General features: G+C 58.1%; 5 protein-coding genes across 5 annotated transcripts; all 5 read right to left on the bottom strand.

The window, feature by feature from the left end:
• Positions 1–6,573: 6,573 nt before the first annotated feature.
• Positions 6,574–6,981, bottom strand: LOC138249345 (apolipoprotein A-IV-like). Its single transcript, XM_069203305.1, has one exon. It carries the CDS (start codon positions 6,979–6,981, stop codon positions 6,574–6,576), a length of 408 nt encoding a protein of 135 aa, XP_069059406.1.
• A 1,234-nt stretch (positions 6,982–8,215) lies between these two features.
• On the bottom strand, positions 8,216–9,337 carry LOC138249344 (apolipoprotein A-IV-like). Its single transcript, XM_069203304.1, has one exon. The coding sequence runs from the start codon at positions 9,335–9,337 to the stop codon at positions 8,216–8,218; it is 1,122 nt and encodes a 373-aa protein (XP_069059405.1).
• A 435-nt stretch (positions 9,338–9,772) lies between these two features.
• Positions 9,773–10,180, bottom strand: LOC138249343 (apolipoprotein A-IV-like). Its single transcript, XM_069203303.1, has one exon. The coding sequence runs from the start codon at positions 10,178–10,180 to the stop codon at positions 9,773–9,775; it is 408 nt and encodes a 135-aa protein (XP_069059404.1).
• Positions 10,181–11,601: 1,421 nt separating this feature from the next.
• LOC138249342 (apolipoprotein A-IV-like) lies at positions 11,602–12,063 on the bottom strand. Its single transcript, XM_069203302.1, has one exon. It carries the CDS (start codon positions 12,061–12,063, stop codon positions 11,602–11,604), a length of 462 nt encoding a protein of 153 aa, XP_069059403.1.
• Positions 12,064–12,847: 784 nt separating this feature from the next.
• LOC138249341 (apolipoprotein A-IV-like) lies at positions 12,848–13,309 on the bottom strand. Its single transcript, XM_069203301.1, has one exon. It carries the CDS (start codon positions 13,307–13,309, stop codon positions 12,848–12,850), a length of 462 nt encoding a protein of 153 aa, XP_069059402.1.
• Between the last annotated feature and the right edge of the window lie 69 nt (positions 13,310–13,378).

The following is a 13,378-nucleotide window of genomic DNA, read 5'->3' as shown; positions in this document are numbered from 1 at the left end:
GTCCCGCGGCGGATGTCCTCCCACCTCTTGCGGCAGTGGGTGCCCCGTCGATGGTGGACCCCCAGGGCCCGGACTTCCTTGGCGATGGCACGCCAAATCCCGATCTTCTCATGGGCGCGGACCTATGTGACACGTACAGGGAGGGAGAAATACCACGTTCAAGTTTCTCCGCATTTTCCTTTCCAGTGGCCCAACGCCCCCCATCCCCGCCAGGCCCCCCGCCATGCCCCCGCCATGCCCAACATGCCCCCCATCCCCGTCAGGCCCCCCGCCATGCCCATCGCCAGGCCCAACATGCCCCCCATCCCCGCCAGGCCCCCCGCCATGCCCCCCGCCAGGCCCAACATGCCCCCCATCCCCGCCAGGCCCCCGCCAGGCCCAACATGCCCCCCATCCCCGCCAGGCCCCCCGCCATGCCCCCCGCCAGGCCCAACATGCCCCCCATCCCCGCCAGGCCCCCCGCCATGCCCCCCGCCAGGCCCAACATGCCCCCCATCCCCGCCAGGCCCCCCGCCATGCCCAACATGCCCCCCATCCCCGCCAGGCCCCCCGCCATGCCCCCCGCCAGGCCCAACATGCCCCCCATCCCCGCCAGGCCCCCCACCAGGCCCCCAAGCCAGCCAGTGGCCCCAAATCCATATTGAATTAAACTCACTTGTTGGTCTGGAGGACCGTAGAGTAGCGCATACTGGGGGAGGACCCCATCCACAAGTTTCTCCAACTCCTCTCCAGTGAAGGCAGGGGCCCTTTCCCCAGGCGCAGCAGCCATTGTCCCTTCCAGACCGAGGTCACAGCAACACTTGCAGTATAGGTCCTCTCCTGTGAAAGTTCAAGTCGCAAGTGGATAAGTAGATAGAAAATGGCGGTCACGTCCGCGGCGGTGCGTACCGCGGCGGTGCGTCCCGCCACCGCCGGCGCCCTTCGCCATTGGCTCCTGAAACCCATAGGCTTCAATGTTAACCAATGCGGCTTCGCGCCGCGGTCTTCGCCCGCCGCGGTGTGCCCGCCAGCGCATTGACCTCACATCCCATTGTCACACTTCACAGGTCAGGCAGCCGCCATTTCCAGGGCCCACATGGCTCAATTTCAACTGCGTCACACAGGCCTAGGCCTTGCATAGCCACTCAGACACGCCATTCACTGCATAGAGAATCGTATACTGTGCTAGCTGTGAGTACGTACCTGTGGGTTGCTTGACTGTGTGCTCCATGTTGTCCTTCCTAGGCACCGTCCGCTGGGTTGGGCGAGGAGACGGATGAATCCTCCCGTGTACCGACCGCTGGTGGACCTGTCGACAATGGAAGAACGCCACATTATCCTGACCTACCGTCTTAACCGTGCCACTATCCATGAACTGTGTGCCCAGCTGGAGCCCGACCTGATGTCCCCCATCCGCCAACCCACAGGGATTCCCCCTCTGGTGCAGGTCATGTCAGTACTCCATTTCTTGGCAAGTGGGTCATTTCAGACAACCGTGGGAATTGCTTCTGGGATGTCTCAGCCCATGTTTTCGAAGGTGTTATCCAGAGTGTTGTCTGCCCTGATGAAATCCGTGAGGAACTACATCATTTTCCCTGAGGTGGGCGAATTGGCTACAGTGAAGGGTGATTTCTACGCCCTTGGACATATTCCCAACGTAATTGGTGCCATTGATGGGACCCATGTGGCTTTGGTTCCCCCAAGAGACAGGGAGCAGGTGTACAGGAACAGAAAAAATTACCATTCAATGAACATCCAGGTGGTGTGTTTGGCTGACCAGTACATCTCGCATGTAAATGCCAAATTCCCAGGGTCAGTGCATGACGCCTACATCCTGAGGAATAGCAGCATCCCTTACGTGATGGAACAGCTACAGAGACACCGTGTATGGCTAGTGGGGGACTCTGGGTACCCCAACCTGTCGTGGCTACTGACCCCAGTAAGGAATCCCCGGACCAGGGCAGAGGAACGGTACAATGAGGCCCATGGGCGTACTAGGAGGGTGATCGAACGCACCTTTGGCCTCCTAAAGGCCAGGTTTCGGTGCCTGCATATGACAGGTGGATCCCTAATGTACTCACCTAAGAAGGTGTGTCACATCATCGTGGCCTGCTGCATGCTTCACAACCTGGCTTTGCGCCGCCAGGTGCCTTTCCTGCAGGAGGATGGTCGAGACGGTGGTGTTGTGGCAGCGGTGGAACCTGAGGAGAGTGACGAGGAGGAAGACGACGGGGCTGAAACAGACAACAGGGACAGAATCATTGAACAGTACTTCCAATAGGACACAGGTAACATTTCAAAGATAATTTAGTAAATGTTAACTACTCTCCAGCATCTCTGCTGCCTGTCTATTTGCCCCAGTGTATGATGACTGAGTTTTGGCTTTTCCCTCCCTATTTCAGATCTGGGGTCCCCACTACGAGTCCTGTGCCTCGTTTCCCCATGGACTACAGCTTTGTGGCAGCTGTTTGTTGACTTCACCATGTACAAGGACATATTTGCACTGTCATGTCAATTACAATCTATTGAAATCACAGCCAGACTCCAGATATTTTGGTGCAAAATAGGTGTTTATTTAAGTGCTCAAAATGGGATGGGTGGTTTCAAGTGGGTGGGGGCTATGGTGAAGGAATGTCCATGGCAGAGTCCAGAGTAACAGTCACACAGGTGCATTGTCCAGAGGCCTGTGGAGAGATGGAGCATGGGCAGTTCAAGGATGGACAGGGTGACTATGTGGGACAGTGGGATGACATCAGGTGGTATCCATTGCTGGCGGGGGTCTTGACATCCTACTCTGTCTTCTTGCGAGATCTCAGGGCCCTCTTGCGGGGTGGTTCTTCTCCTGCAGGAGGTGGGGGTCTGGTGGGCTGCTGCTGTGCGGGGGCCTCCTGTCCACTAGCGCCGGCGGAGGTGGTTGGCTGTTCTTGGTCCAGGCTAGTGGCAGGGGCCCTTGGGTGTTGTTCAGTGTCCGCCCTGTTGTTGACGAGGTCCTGCAGCAGCCCTACCATGGTAACCAGGGTGGTGTTGATGGCTCTGATGTCCTCCCTGTACCCCCGATAGTGTTCCTCCTGCAGCGCCTGGATCTCCTGGAACCGGGCCAGTACCGTCGCCATCGTCTCCTGGGAGCGGTTGTATGCTCCCATGATGGTGGTGAGGACCTCGTGGAGAGTGGGTTCCCTGGGCCTCTCCTCCCCCCCCTGTCGCACAGCTGCCCTCCGAGTTCCCCTGTTTCCCTGGGCCTCTGCCCCCTGGCCGGTGTGCCCACTACCACTGCCCCCAGGTCCCTGTTGTTGTTGGGGTGGTGGGTTATCCTGGGTGCCCTGTAGTGGTAGACACACCGCAGATTGACGCGCCCTGGAGACAGAGGCATGGGCCCGCTGGGTGGGAGCTGTGCTGGTGTTCCCAGAGGGGTTTGGGTCTGTAGTGGCCTGGGCCTGTGTGAGGGGAACCGACTGTCCAGAGGTCCCCGATGGTCCGGGCTGGTCATCGGTGTCCAGGTCGACAGAGCTGCTGTCATCGCTGACGGCCTCTTGGGTGGGGGGTGTGGAGAATTCTGGCCCCTCCGCCGCGGTGTGTTGACGGTCGGGTCCTGCAGGGGTATAGAGGTATGGTTATAGTTTCAATGTGTGGCATATGGGTTTATCTGTGGGTTCTCGTGTCCCCAAGTGCTGGCATTCGTGTGTGGGGGCTTTGGTGAGGGTGGCTTGTGGGGGGGATGTGTATATGCATTGGGCATGCTTTGGTGATGGGTGTCCATGCTTAGTGGACGCATGCAGGCCTAGGTTTTGGGATGTGTGGGTTGTGATGGTGAGACATTGGCGGGGAATAGGTGTGCTGGGGCTGGGGGTGAGGATGGTGGTGGGGGTGAGGATGGTGGTGGGGGTGAGGGTGGGGGTGACGATGGGGGTGGGGGTGAGGGTGGGGTTCGAGGATGGGGGTGAGGTTTGGGGTCTGATTTGGCATGCAGGTGGGGGGGAAGCAGCATTGAAGCTTCAACTTACCAGTATCCATTCCTCCGCCGACTCCTGCGAGGCCGTCAGGATGCAGGATGTTCAAGACTTCCTCCTCCCATGATGTGAATTGTGGGGGTTGAGGTGGGGGTCCTCCGCCAGTCTTCTGCACGGCGATGTTGTGCCTGGATACCATGGAACGCACCTTCCCCCGTAGGTCGTTCCATCGCTTCCTGATGTCTTCCCGATTTCTGGGGTGCTGTCCCACTGCGTTCACCCTGTCGACAATCCTCTGCCATAGCTCCGTCCTCCGGGCAATGCTGGTGTATTGTATCTGTGTGCCGAACAGCTGGGGCTCTACCCGAACGATTTCCTCCACCATGACCCTGAGTTCTTCGTCTGTGAAGCGGGGTTGTCTTTGGGGTGCCATGGGGTGGTGTGTATGATGTGTGGGGTGGAGTATGTGTATTTAAGTGAGTTGAGTGTGGTGGTGTGTGTTGTTTTGTGTGTGGATAGTGTGTGGGTGATGGTGTTGAGTGGCTGTGGCTGTTATTTTTTGGATGCTGGTGTCTCGCTCTTGCCTTCTTGACGAATTTTTTAGCGTAGGGGTTTGTGGGTGATGTGGGTGTGTGTTTTATATTGTATTGTGTGTGTGGGAGTGGTGTGTGTATGTGTATCAGGTGTGTGGGATTCAAATCGTCCAATGTGGCTGAGTTTTGTTCGTTTGTGTGTATTCTGACCGCGGCGGTGTGTCCCGCCAATGGAATACCGCGTTTGAATGACAGCTGCGTGGATTCGTGGGTCGTAATGGGATGGGCGTATTTCTGTTGGCGTGACGGTGGAGGTTTGGTCACCTCCACCTTTCCGCCGACCGCTGGTCTGGCGGTCTGTTGTGGCGGTCGGATTTTCGGAGGTTTGCCTTCTGCGGGTCAGAATGACCGTGGCGGGTTTCCGCGACCGCGGCGGGATTATGGAGGATTTCTGACCGGCGGTAGGCGCCTTTTACCGCCGAGGTCAGAATGACCCCCTATATTTCTAAAGCCCTGAGGACCTCAGGGCAGGCACTTTTAGATTCACGGTGTGTCCTTCAGCCGCCTGCATGGTTCTTCAGCCGCTCTTGCAAGGTCCCTGCACGGTACTTCAGCCGCTTTTGCAAGGTCCCTGCATGGTGCTTCAGCCGCTCTTGCAAGGTCCCTGCATGGTCCTTCAGCCGGTCTTGCATGGTCCCTACATGGTCCTTCAGCCGCTCTTCCAAGGTCCCTGCATGGTCATTCAGCCGTTCTTGCAAGGTCCCTGCAAGGTCCTTCAGCCGTTCTTGCAAGGTCCCTGCATGGTCCTTCAGCCGCCTGCATGGTCCTTCAGCTGCTCTTGCAAGGTCCCTGCAAGGACCTCCAGCCGCTCTTGCAAGGTCCCTGCACGGTACTTCAGTCAGTCTTGCAAGTACCCTGCACGGTCGTTCAGCAGCTCTTGCAAGGCCAATGCATGGCCCTTCAGCCGTTCCTGCGTGGTCCCTGCCCGGTGCTTCAGCCGCTCTTGCAAGGTCCCCGTACGGTCCTTCAGCCGCTCTTGCAAGGTCCCTGCACGGTCCTTCAGCCAATCTTGCAAGGTCCGTGGATGGTCCTTCAGCAGCTCTTGCAAGGTCCCTGCATGGTCCTTTGGCCGCTCTTGCAAGGTCCCTGAATGGTCTTTCAGCAGCTCTTGCATGGTCCCTGCATGGTCCTTCAGCCGCTCTTGCATGGTCCCTCCATGGTCCTTCATCCGCTCTTGCAAGGTCCCTGCACAGTCCTTCAGCAGCTCTTGCAAGATTTTGCAAGGTCCCTGCACAGTCCTTCAGCAGCTCTTGCAAGATCCCTACACGGTCCTTCAGCCGCTCTTGCGTGGTCCCTGCATGGTCCTTCAGCCGCTCTTGCAAGGTCCCTGCACGGTACTTCAGCCGCTCTTGCAAGGTCTCTGCACGGTGCTTCAGCCACTCTTGCAAGGTCCCTGCACTGTCCTTCAGCAGCTCTTGCAAGGTCCCTGCATGGTCCTTCAGCTGCTCTTGCAAGGTCCCTGCATGGTCCTTCAGCCGCTCCTGCACGGTCCCTGCATGGTCCTTCGGCCGCTCTTGCACGGTCCCTGCACGGTCCTTCAGCCACTCTTGCAAGGTCACTGCACGGTCCTTCAGCAGCTCTTGCAAGCTCGCTGCACGGTCCTTCAGCCGCTCTTGCATGGTCCCTGCACGGTCGTTCAGCCGCTCTTGCATGGTCCCTGCACGGTCCTTAAGCAGCTCTTGCAAGGTCCCTGCATGGTCCTTCAGCTGCTCTTGCAAGGTCCCTGAATGTTCCTTCAGCAGCCCTTGCAAGGTCCCTGCATGGTCGTTCAGCAGCTCTTGCATGGTCCCTGCATGGTCGTTCAGCAGCTCTTGCAAGGTCCCTGCATGGTCGTTCAGCAGCTCTTGCATGGTCCCTGCATGGTCGTTCAGCAGCTCTTGCATGGTCCCTGCATGGTCCTTCAGCAGCTCTTGCATGGTCCCTGCATGGTCCTTCAGCCGCTCTTGCACCATCCTATCCCAGTCGTGGGGGTTGAGAGTGATGTCCTTCTTCACTATCAGTCATCAGTCACAGATTCAACTGACCTGCCTTGTCTTAGTGCTTTATTTTGTAACTTACTCTTGCAAGGTCGCTGCATGGTCCTTCAGCCGCTCTAGCAAGGCCCCTGCATGGTCGTTCAGCCGCTCTTGCAAGGTCCCTGCATGGTCCTTCAGCCGCTCTTGCAAGGTCCCTGCATGGTTCTTCAGCCGATTCTGTAAAGTCCCTGCATGGTCCTTCAGCCGCTCTTGCAAGTTCCCTGCATGGTCCTTCAGCAGCTCCTGCATGGTCCCTGCATGGTCCTTCAGCCGCTCTTGCAAGGTCCCTGCATGGTTCTTCAGCCGATTTTGTAAAGTCCCTGTATGGTCCTTCAGCAGCTCTTGCATGTTCCCTGCATGGTCTTTCAGCAGCTCTTGCATGGTCCATGCATGGTCCTTCAGACGCTCTTGCAAGGTCCCTACACGGTCCTTCAACCGCTCTTGCATGGTCCCTGCACGGTCCTTCAGCCGCTCTTGCAAGGTCCCTGCGTGGTACTTCAGCTGCTCTTGCAAGGTCCCTGCATGGTACTTCAGCCGCTCTTGCAAGGTCCCTGCATGGTCCTTCAGCTGCCTGCATGGTCCTTCAGCCGCTCTAGCAAGGTCCCTGCACGGTCCTTCAGCTGCTCTCGCAAGGTCCTTGCATGGTTCTTCAGCCGCTCTTGCAAGGTCCCTGCATGGTCCTTCAGCCGCCTGCATGGTCCTTCAGCCGCTCTAGCAAGTTCCCTGTACGGTCCTTCAGCTGCTCTCGCAAGGTCCTTGCATGGTCCTTCAGCCGCTCTTGCAAGGTCCCTGCAAGGTCCTCCAGCCGCTCTTGCAAGGTCCCTGCACGGTCGTTCAGCAGCTCTTGCAAGGCCAATGCATGGCCCTTCAGCCGTTCTTGCGTGGTCCCTGCCCGGTCCTTCAGCCGCTCTTGCAAGGTCCCCGTACGGTCCTTCAGCCACACTTGCAAGGTCCCTGCATGGTCCTTCAGCCAATCTTGCAAGGTCAGTGGATAGTCCTTCAGCAGCTCTTGCAAGGTCCCTGCATGGTCCTTCAGCAGCTCTTGCATGGTCCTTCAGCAGCTCTTGCATGGTCCCTGCATGGTCCTTCAGCCGCTCTTGCATGGTCCCTCCATGGTCCTTCAGCCGCTCTTGCGTGGTCCCTGCATGGTCCTTCAGCCGCTCTTGCAAGGTCCCTGCACAGTACTTCAGCCGCTCTTGCAAGGTCCCTGCACGGTGCTTCAGCCACTCTTGCAAGGTCCCTGCACGGTCCTTCAGCAGCTCTTGCAAGGTCCCTGCATGGTGCTTCAGCTGCTCTTGCAAGGTCCCTGCATGGTCCTTCAGCCGCTCCTGCACGGTCCCTGCATGGTCCTTCAGCCGCTCTTGCACGGTCCCTGTACGGTCCTTCAGCCACTCTTGCAAGGTCCCTGCACGGTCCTTCAGCAGCTCTTGCAAGCTCCCTGCACGGTCCTTCAGCCGCTCTTGCATGGTCCCTGCACGGTCGTTCAGCCGCTCTTGCATGGTCCCTGCACGGTCCTTAAGCAGCTCTTGCAAGGTCCCTGCATGGTCCTTCAGCTGCTCTTGCAAGGTCCCTGAATGTTCCTTCAGCAGCCCTTGCAAGGTCCCTGCATGGTCATTCAGCCGTTCTTGCAAGGTCCCTGCAAGGTCCTTCAGCCGTTCTTGCAAGGTCCCTGCATGGTCCTTCAGCCGCCTGCATGGTCCTTCAGCCGCTCTTGCAAGGTCCCTGCACGGTACTTCAGCCGCTTTTGCAAGGTCCCTGCATGGTGCTTCAGCCGCTCTTGCAAGGTCCCTGCATGGTCCTTCAGCCGGTCTTGCATGGTCCCTACATGGTCCTTCAGCCGCTCTTCCAAGGTCCCTGCATGGTCATTCAGCCGTTCTTGCAAGGTCCCTGCAAGGTCCTTCAGCCGTTCTTGCAAGGTCCCTGCATGGTCCTTCAGCCGCCTGCATGGTCCTTCAGCCGCTCTTGCAAGGTCCCTGCAAGGACCTCCAGCCGCTCTTGCAAGGTCCCTGCACGGTACTTCAGTCAGTCTTGCAAGTACCCTGCATGGTCGTTCAGCAGCTCTTGCAAGGCCAATGCATGGCCCTTCAGCCGTTCCTGCGTGGTCCCTGCCCGGTGCTTCAGCCGCTCTTGCAAGGTCCCTGTACGGTCCTTCAGCCGCACTTGCAAGGTCCCTGCACGGTCCTTCAGCCAATCTTGCAAGGTCCGTGGATGGTCCTTCAGCAGCTCTTGCAAGGTCCCTGCATGGTCCTTTGGCCGCTCTTGCAAGGTCCCTGAATGGTCTTTCAGCAGCTCTTGCATGGTCCCTGCATGGTCCTTCAGCCGCTCTTGCATGGTCCCTCCATGGTCCTTCATCCGCTCTTGCAAGGTCCCTGCACAGTCCTTCAGCAGCTCTTGCAAGATTTTGCAAGGTCCCTGCACAGTCCTTCAGCAGCTCTTGCAAGATCCCTACACGGTCCTTCAGCCGCTCTTGCGTGGTCCCTGCATGGTCCTTCAGCCGCTCTTGCAAGGTCCCTGCACGGTACTTCAGCCGCTCTTGCAAGGTCTCTGCACGGTGCTTCAGCCACTCTTGCAAGGTCCCTGCACTGTCCTTCAGCAGCTCTTGCAAGGTCCCTGCATGGTCCTTCAGCTGCTCTTGCAAGGTCCCTGCATGGTCCTTCAGCCGCTCCTGCACGGTCCCTGCATGGTCCTTCGGCCGCTCTTGCACGGTCCCTGCACGGTCCTTCAGCCACTCTTGCAAGGTCACTGCACGGTCCTTCAGCAGCTCTTGCAAGCTCGCTGCACGGTCCTTCAGCCGCTCTTGCATGGTCCCTGCACGGTCGTTCAGCCGCTCTTGCATGGTCCCTGCACGGTCCTTAAGCAGCTCTTGCAAGGTCCCTGCATGGTCCTTCAGCTGCTCTTGCAAGGTCCCTGAATGTTCCTTCAGCAGCCCTTGCAAGGTCCCTGCATGGTCGTTCAGCAGCTCTTGCATGGTCCCTGCATGGTCGTTCAGCAGCTCTTGCAAGGTCCCTGCATGGTCGTTCAGCAGCTCTTGCATGGTCCCTGCATGGTCGTTCAGCAGCTCTTGCATGGTCCCTGCATGGTCCTTCAGCAGCTCTTGCATGGTCCCTGCATGGTCCTTCAGCCGCTCTTGCACCATCCTATCCCAGTCGTGGGGGTTGAGAGTGATGTCCTTCTTCACTATCAGTCATCAGTCACAGATTCAACTGACCTGCCTTGTCTTAGTGCTTTATTTTGTAACTTACTCTTGCAAGGTCGCTGCATGGTCCTTCAGCCGCTCTAGCAAGGCCCCTGCATGGTCGTTCAGCCGCTCTTGCAAGGTCCCTGCATGGTCCTTCAGCCGCTCTTGCAAGGTCCCTGCATGGTTCTTCAGCCGATTCTGTAAAGTCCCTGCATGGTCCTTCAGCCGCTCTTGCAAGTTCCCTGCATGGTCCTTCAGCAGCTCCTGCATGGTCCCTGCATGGTCCTTCAGCCGCTCTTGCAAGGTCCCTGCATGGTTCTTCAGCCGATTTTGTAAAGTCCCTGTATGGTCCTTCAGCAGCTCTTGCATGTTCCCTGCATGGTCTTTCAGCAGCTCTTGCATGGTCCATGCATGGTCCTTCAGACGCTCTTGCAAGGTCCCTACACGGTCCTTCAACCACTCTTGCATGGTCCCTGCACGGTCCTTCAGCCGCTCTTGCAAGGTCCCTGCGTGGTACTTCAGCTGCTCTTGCAAGGTCCCTGCATGGTACTTCAGCCGCTCTTGCAAGGTCCCTGCATGGTCCTTCAGCTGCCTGCATGGTCCTTCAGCCGCTCTAGCAAGGTCCCTGCACGGTCCTTCAGCTGCTCTCGCAAGGTCCTTGCATGGTTCTTCAGCCGCTCTTGCAAGGTCCCTGCATGGTCCTTCAGCCGCCTGCATGGTCCTTCAGCCGCTCTAGCAAGTTCCCTGTACGGTCCTTCAGCTGCTCTCGCAAGGTCCTTGCATGGTCCTTCAGCCGCTCTTGCAAGGTCCCTGCAAGGTCCTCCAGCCGCTCTTGCAAGGTCCCTGCACGGTCGTTCAGCAGCTCTTGCAAGGCCAATGCATGGCCCTTCAGCCGTTCTTGCGTGGTCCCTGCCCGGTCCTTCAGCCGCTCTTGCAAGGTCCCCGTACGGTCCTTCAGCCGCACTTGCAAGGTCCCTGCATGGTCCTTCAGCCAATCTTGCAAGGTCAGTGGATAGTCCTTCAGCAGCTCTTGCAAGGTCCCTGCATGGTCCTTCAGCAGCTCTTGCATGGTCCTTCAGCAGCTCTTGCATGGTCCCTGCATGGTCCTTCAGCCGCTCTTGCATGGTCCCCCCATGGTCCTTCAGCCGCTCTTGCGTGGTCCCTGCATGGTCCTTCAGCCGCTCTTGCAAGGTCCCTGCACAGTACTTCAGCCGCTCTTGCAAGGTCCCTGCACGGTGCTTCAGCCACTCTTGCAAGGTCCCTGCACGGTCCTTCAGCAGCTCTTGCAAGGTCCCTGCATGGTGCTTCAGCTGCTCTTGCAAGGTCCCTGCATGGTCCTTCAGCCGCTCCTGCACGGTCCCTGCATGGTCCTTCAGCCGCTCTTGCACGGTCCCTGTACGGTCCTTCAGCCACTCTTGCAAGGTCCCTGCACGGTCCTTCAGCAGCTCTTGCAAGCTCCCTGCACGGTCCTTCAGCCGCTCTTGCATGGTCCCTGCACGGTCGTTCAGCCGCTCTTGCATGGTCCCTGCACGGTCCTTAAGCAGCTCTTGCAAGGTCCCTGCATGGTCCTTCAGCTGCTCTTGCAAGGTCCCTGAATGTTCCTTCAGCAGCCCTTGCAAGGTCCCTGCATGGTCGTTCAGCAGCTCTTGCAAGGTCCCTGCATGGTCCTTCAGCAGCTCTTGCATGGTCCCTGCATGGTCGTTCAGCAGCTCTTGCATGGTCCCTGCATGGTCCTTCAGCAGCTCTTGCATGGTCCCTGCATGGTCCTTCAGCCGCTCTTGCACCATCCTATCCCAGTCGTGGGGGTTGAGAGTGATGTCCTTCTTCACTATCAGTCATCAGTCACAGATTCAACTGGCCCGCCTTGTCTTAGTGCTTTATTTTGTAACTTACTCTTGCAAGGTCGCTGCATGGTCCTTCAGCCGCTCTAGCAAGGTCCCTGCATGGTCGTTCAGCCGCTCTTGCAAGGTCCCTGCATGGTGCTTCAGCCGCTCTTGCAAGGTCCCTGCATGGTTCTTCAGCCGATTTTGTAAAGTCCCTGCATGGTCCTTCAGCCGCTCTTGCAAGTTCCCTGCATGGTCCTTCAGCAGCTCCTGCATGGTCCCTGCATGGTCCTTCAGCCGCTCTTGCAAGGTCCCTGCATGGTTCTTCAGCCGATTTTGTAAAGTCCCTGTATGGTCCTCCAGCAGCTCTTGCATGTTCCCTGCATGGTCCTTCAGAAGCTCTTGCATGGTCCCTGCATGGTCCTTCAGACGCTCTTGCAAGGTCCCTACACGGTCCTTCAGCCGCTCTTGCATGGTCCCTGCACGGTCCTTCAGCCGCTCTTGCAAGGTCCCTGCGTGGTACTTCATCCGCTCTTGCAAGGTCCCTGCATGGTACTTCAGCCACTCTTGCAAGGTCCCTGCATGGTCCTTCAGCCGCCTGCATGGTCCTTCAGCCGCTCTAGCAAGGTCCCTGCACGGTCCTTCAGCTGCTCTCCCAAGGTCCTTGCATGGTTCTTCAGCCGCTCTTGCAAGGTCCCTGCATGGTCCTTCAGCCGCCTGCATGGTCCTTCAGCCGCTCTAGCAAGGTCCCTGCACGGTCCTTCAGCTGCTCTCGCAAGGTCCTTGCATGGTTCTTCAGCCGCTCTTGCAAGGTCCCTGCATGGTCGTTCAGCCACTCTTGCAAGGTCCCTGCACGGTCCTTCTGCAGCTCTTGCAAGCTCCCTGCACGGTCCTTCAGCCGCTCTTGCATGGTCCCTGCACGGTCGTTCAGCCGCTCTTGCATGGTCCCTGCACGGTCCTTAAGCAGCTCTTGCAAGGTCCCTGCATGGTCCTTCAGCTGCTCTTGCAAGGTCCCTGAATGTTCCTTCAGCAGCCCTTGCAAGGTCCCTGCATGGTCGTTCAGCAGCTCTTGCAAGGTCCCTGCATGGTCCTTCAGCAGCTCTTGCATGGTCCCTGCATGGTCGTTCAGCAGCTCTTGCATGGTCCCTGCATGGTCCTTCAGCAGCTCTTGCATGGTCCCTGCATGGTCCTTCAGCCGCTCTTGCACCATCCTATCCCAGTCGTGGGGGTTGAGAGTGATGTCCTTCTTCACTATCAGTCATCAGTCACAGATTCAACTGGCCCGCCTTGTCTTAGTGCTTTATTTTGTAACTTACTCTTGCAAGGTCGCTGCATGGTCCTTCAGCCGCTCTAGCAAGGTCCCTGCATGGTCGTTCAGCCGCTCTTGCAAGGTCCCTGCATGGTGCTTCAGCCGCTCTTGCAAGGTCCCTGCATGGTTCTCCAGCCGATTTTGTAAAGTCCCTGCATGGTCCTTCAGCCGCTCTTGCAAGTTCCCTGCATGGTCCTTCAGCAGCTCCTGCATGGTCCCTGCATGGTCCTTCAGCCGCTCTTGCAAGGTCCCTGCATGGTTCTTCAGCCGATTTTGTAAAGTCCCTGTATGGTCCTCCAGCAGCTCTTGCATGTTCCCTGCATGGTCCTTCAGAAGCTCTTGCATGGTCCCTGCATGGTCCTTCAGACGCTCTTGCAAGGTCCCTACACGGTCCTTCAGCCGCTCTTGCATGGTCCCTGCACGGTCCTTCAGCCGCTCTTGCAAGGTCCCTGCGTGGTACTTCATCCGCTCATGCAAGGTCCCTGCATGGTACTTCAGCCACTCTTGCAAGGTCCCTGCATGGTCCTTCAGCCG

The sequence above is a fragment of the Pleurodeles waltl genome, chromosome 8 (genome assembly GCF_031143425.1).
Source record: "Pleurodeles waltl isolate 20211129_DDA chromosome 8, aPleWal1.hap1.20221129, whole genome shotgun sequence".
Taxonomy (NCBI): Eukaryota; Metazoa; Chordata; class Amphibia; order Caudata; family Salamandridae; genus Pleurodeles; species Pleurodeles waltl.
This window is presented reverse-complemented; position numbering and strand designations above follow the sequence as displayed.

What these genes read in the sequence shown, in the direction of transcription:
- LOC138249344 (XM_069203304.1), bottom strand. Translation starts at nt 9,337, where the DNA reads ATGCAAGAGCGGCTGAAGGACCGTGCAGCGAGCTTGCAAGAGCTGCTG.
- LOC138249342 (XM_069203302.1), bottom strand. Translation starts at nt 12,063, where the DNA reads ATGAAGTACCACGCAGGGACCTTGCAAGAGCGGCTGAAGGACCGTGCA.
- LOC138249345 (XM_069203305.1), bottom strand. Translation starts at nt 6,981, where the DNA reads ATGCAAGAGCGGTTGAAGGACCGTGTAGGGACCTTGCAAGAGCGTCTG.
- LOC138249341 (XM_069203301.1), bottom strand. Translation starts at nt 13,309, where the DNA reads ATGAAGTACCACGCAGGGACCTTGCAAGAGCGGCTGAAGGACCGTGCA.
- LOC138249343 (XM_069203303.1), bottom strand. Translation starts at nt 10,180, where the DNA reads ATGCAAGAGTGGTTGAAGGACCGTGTAGGGACCTTGCAAGAGCGTCTG.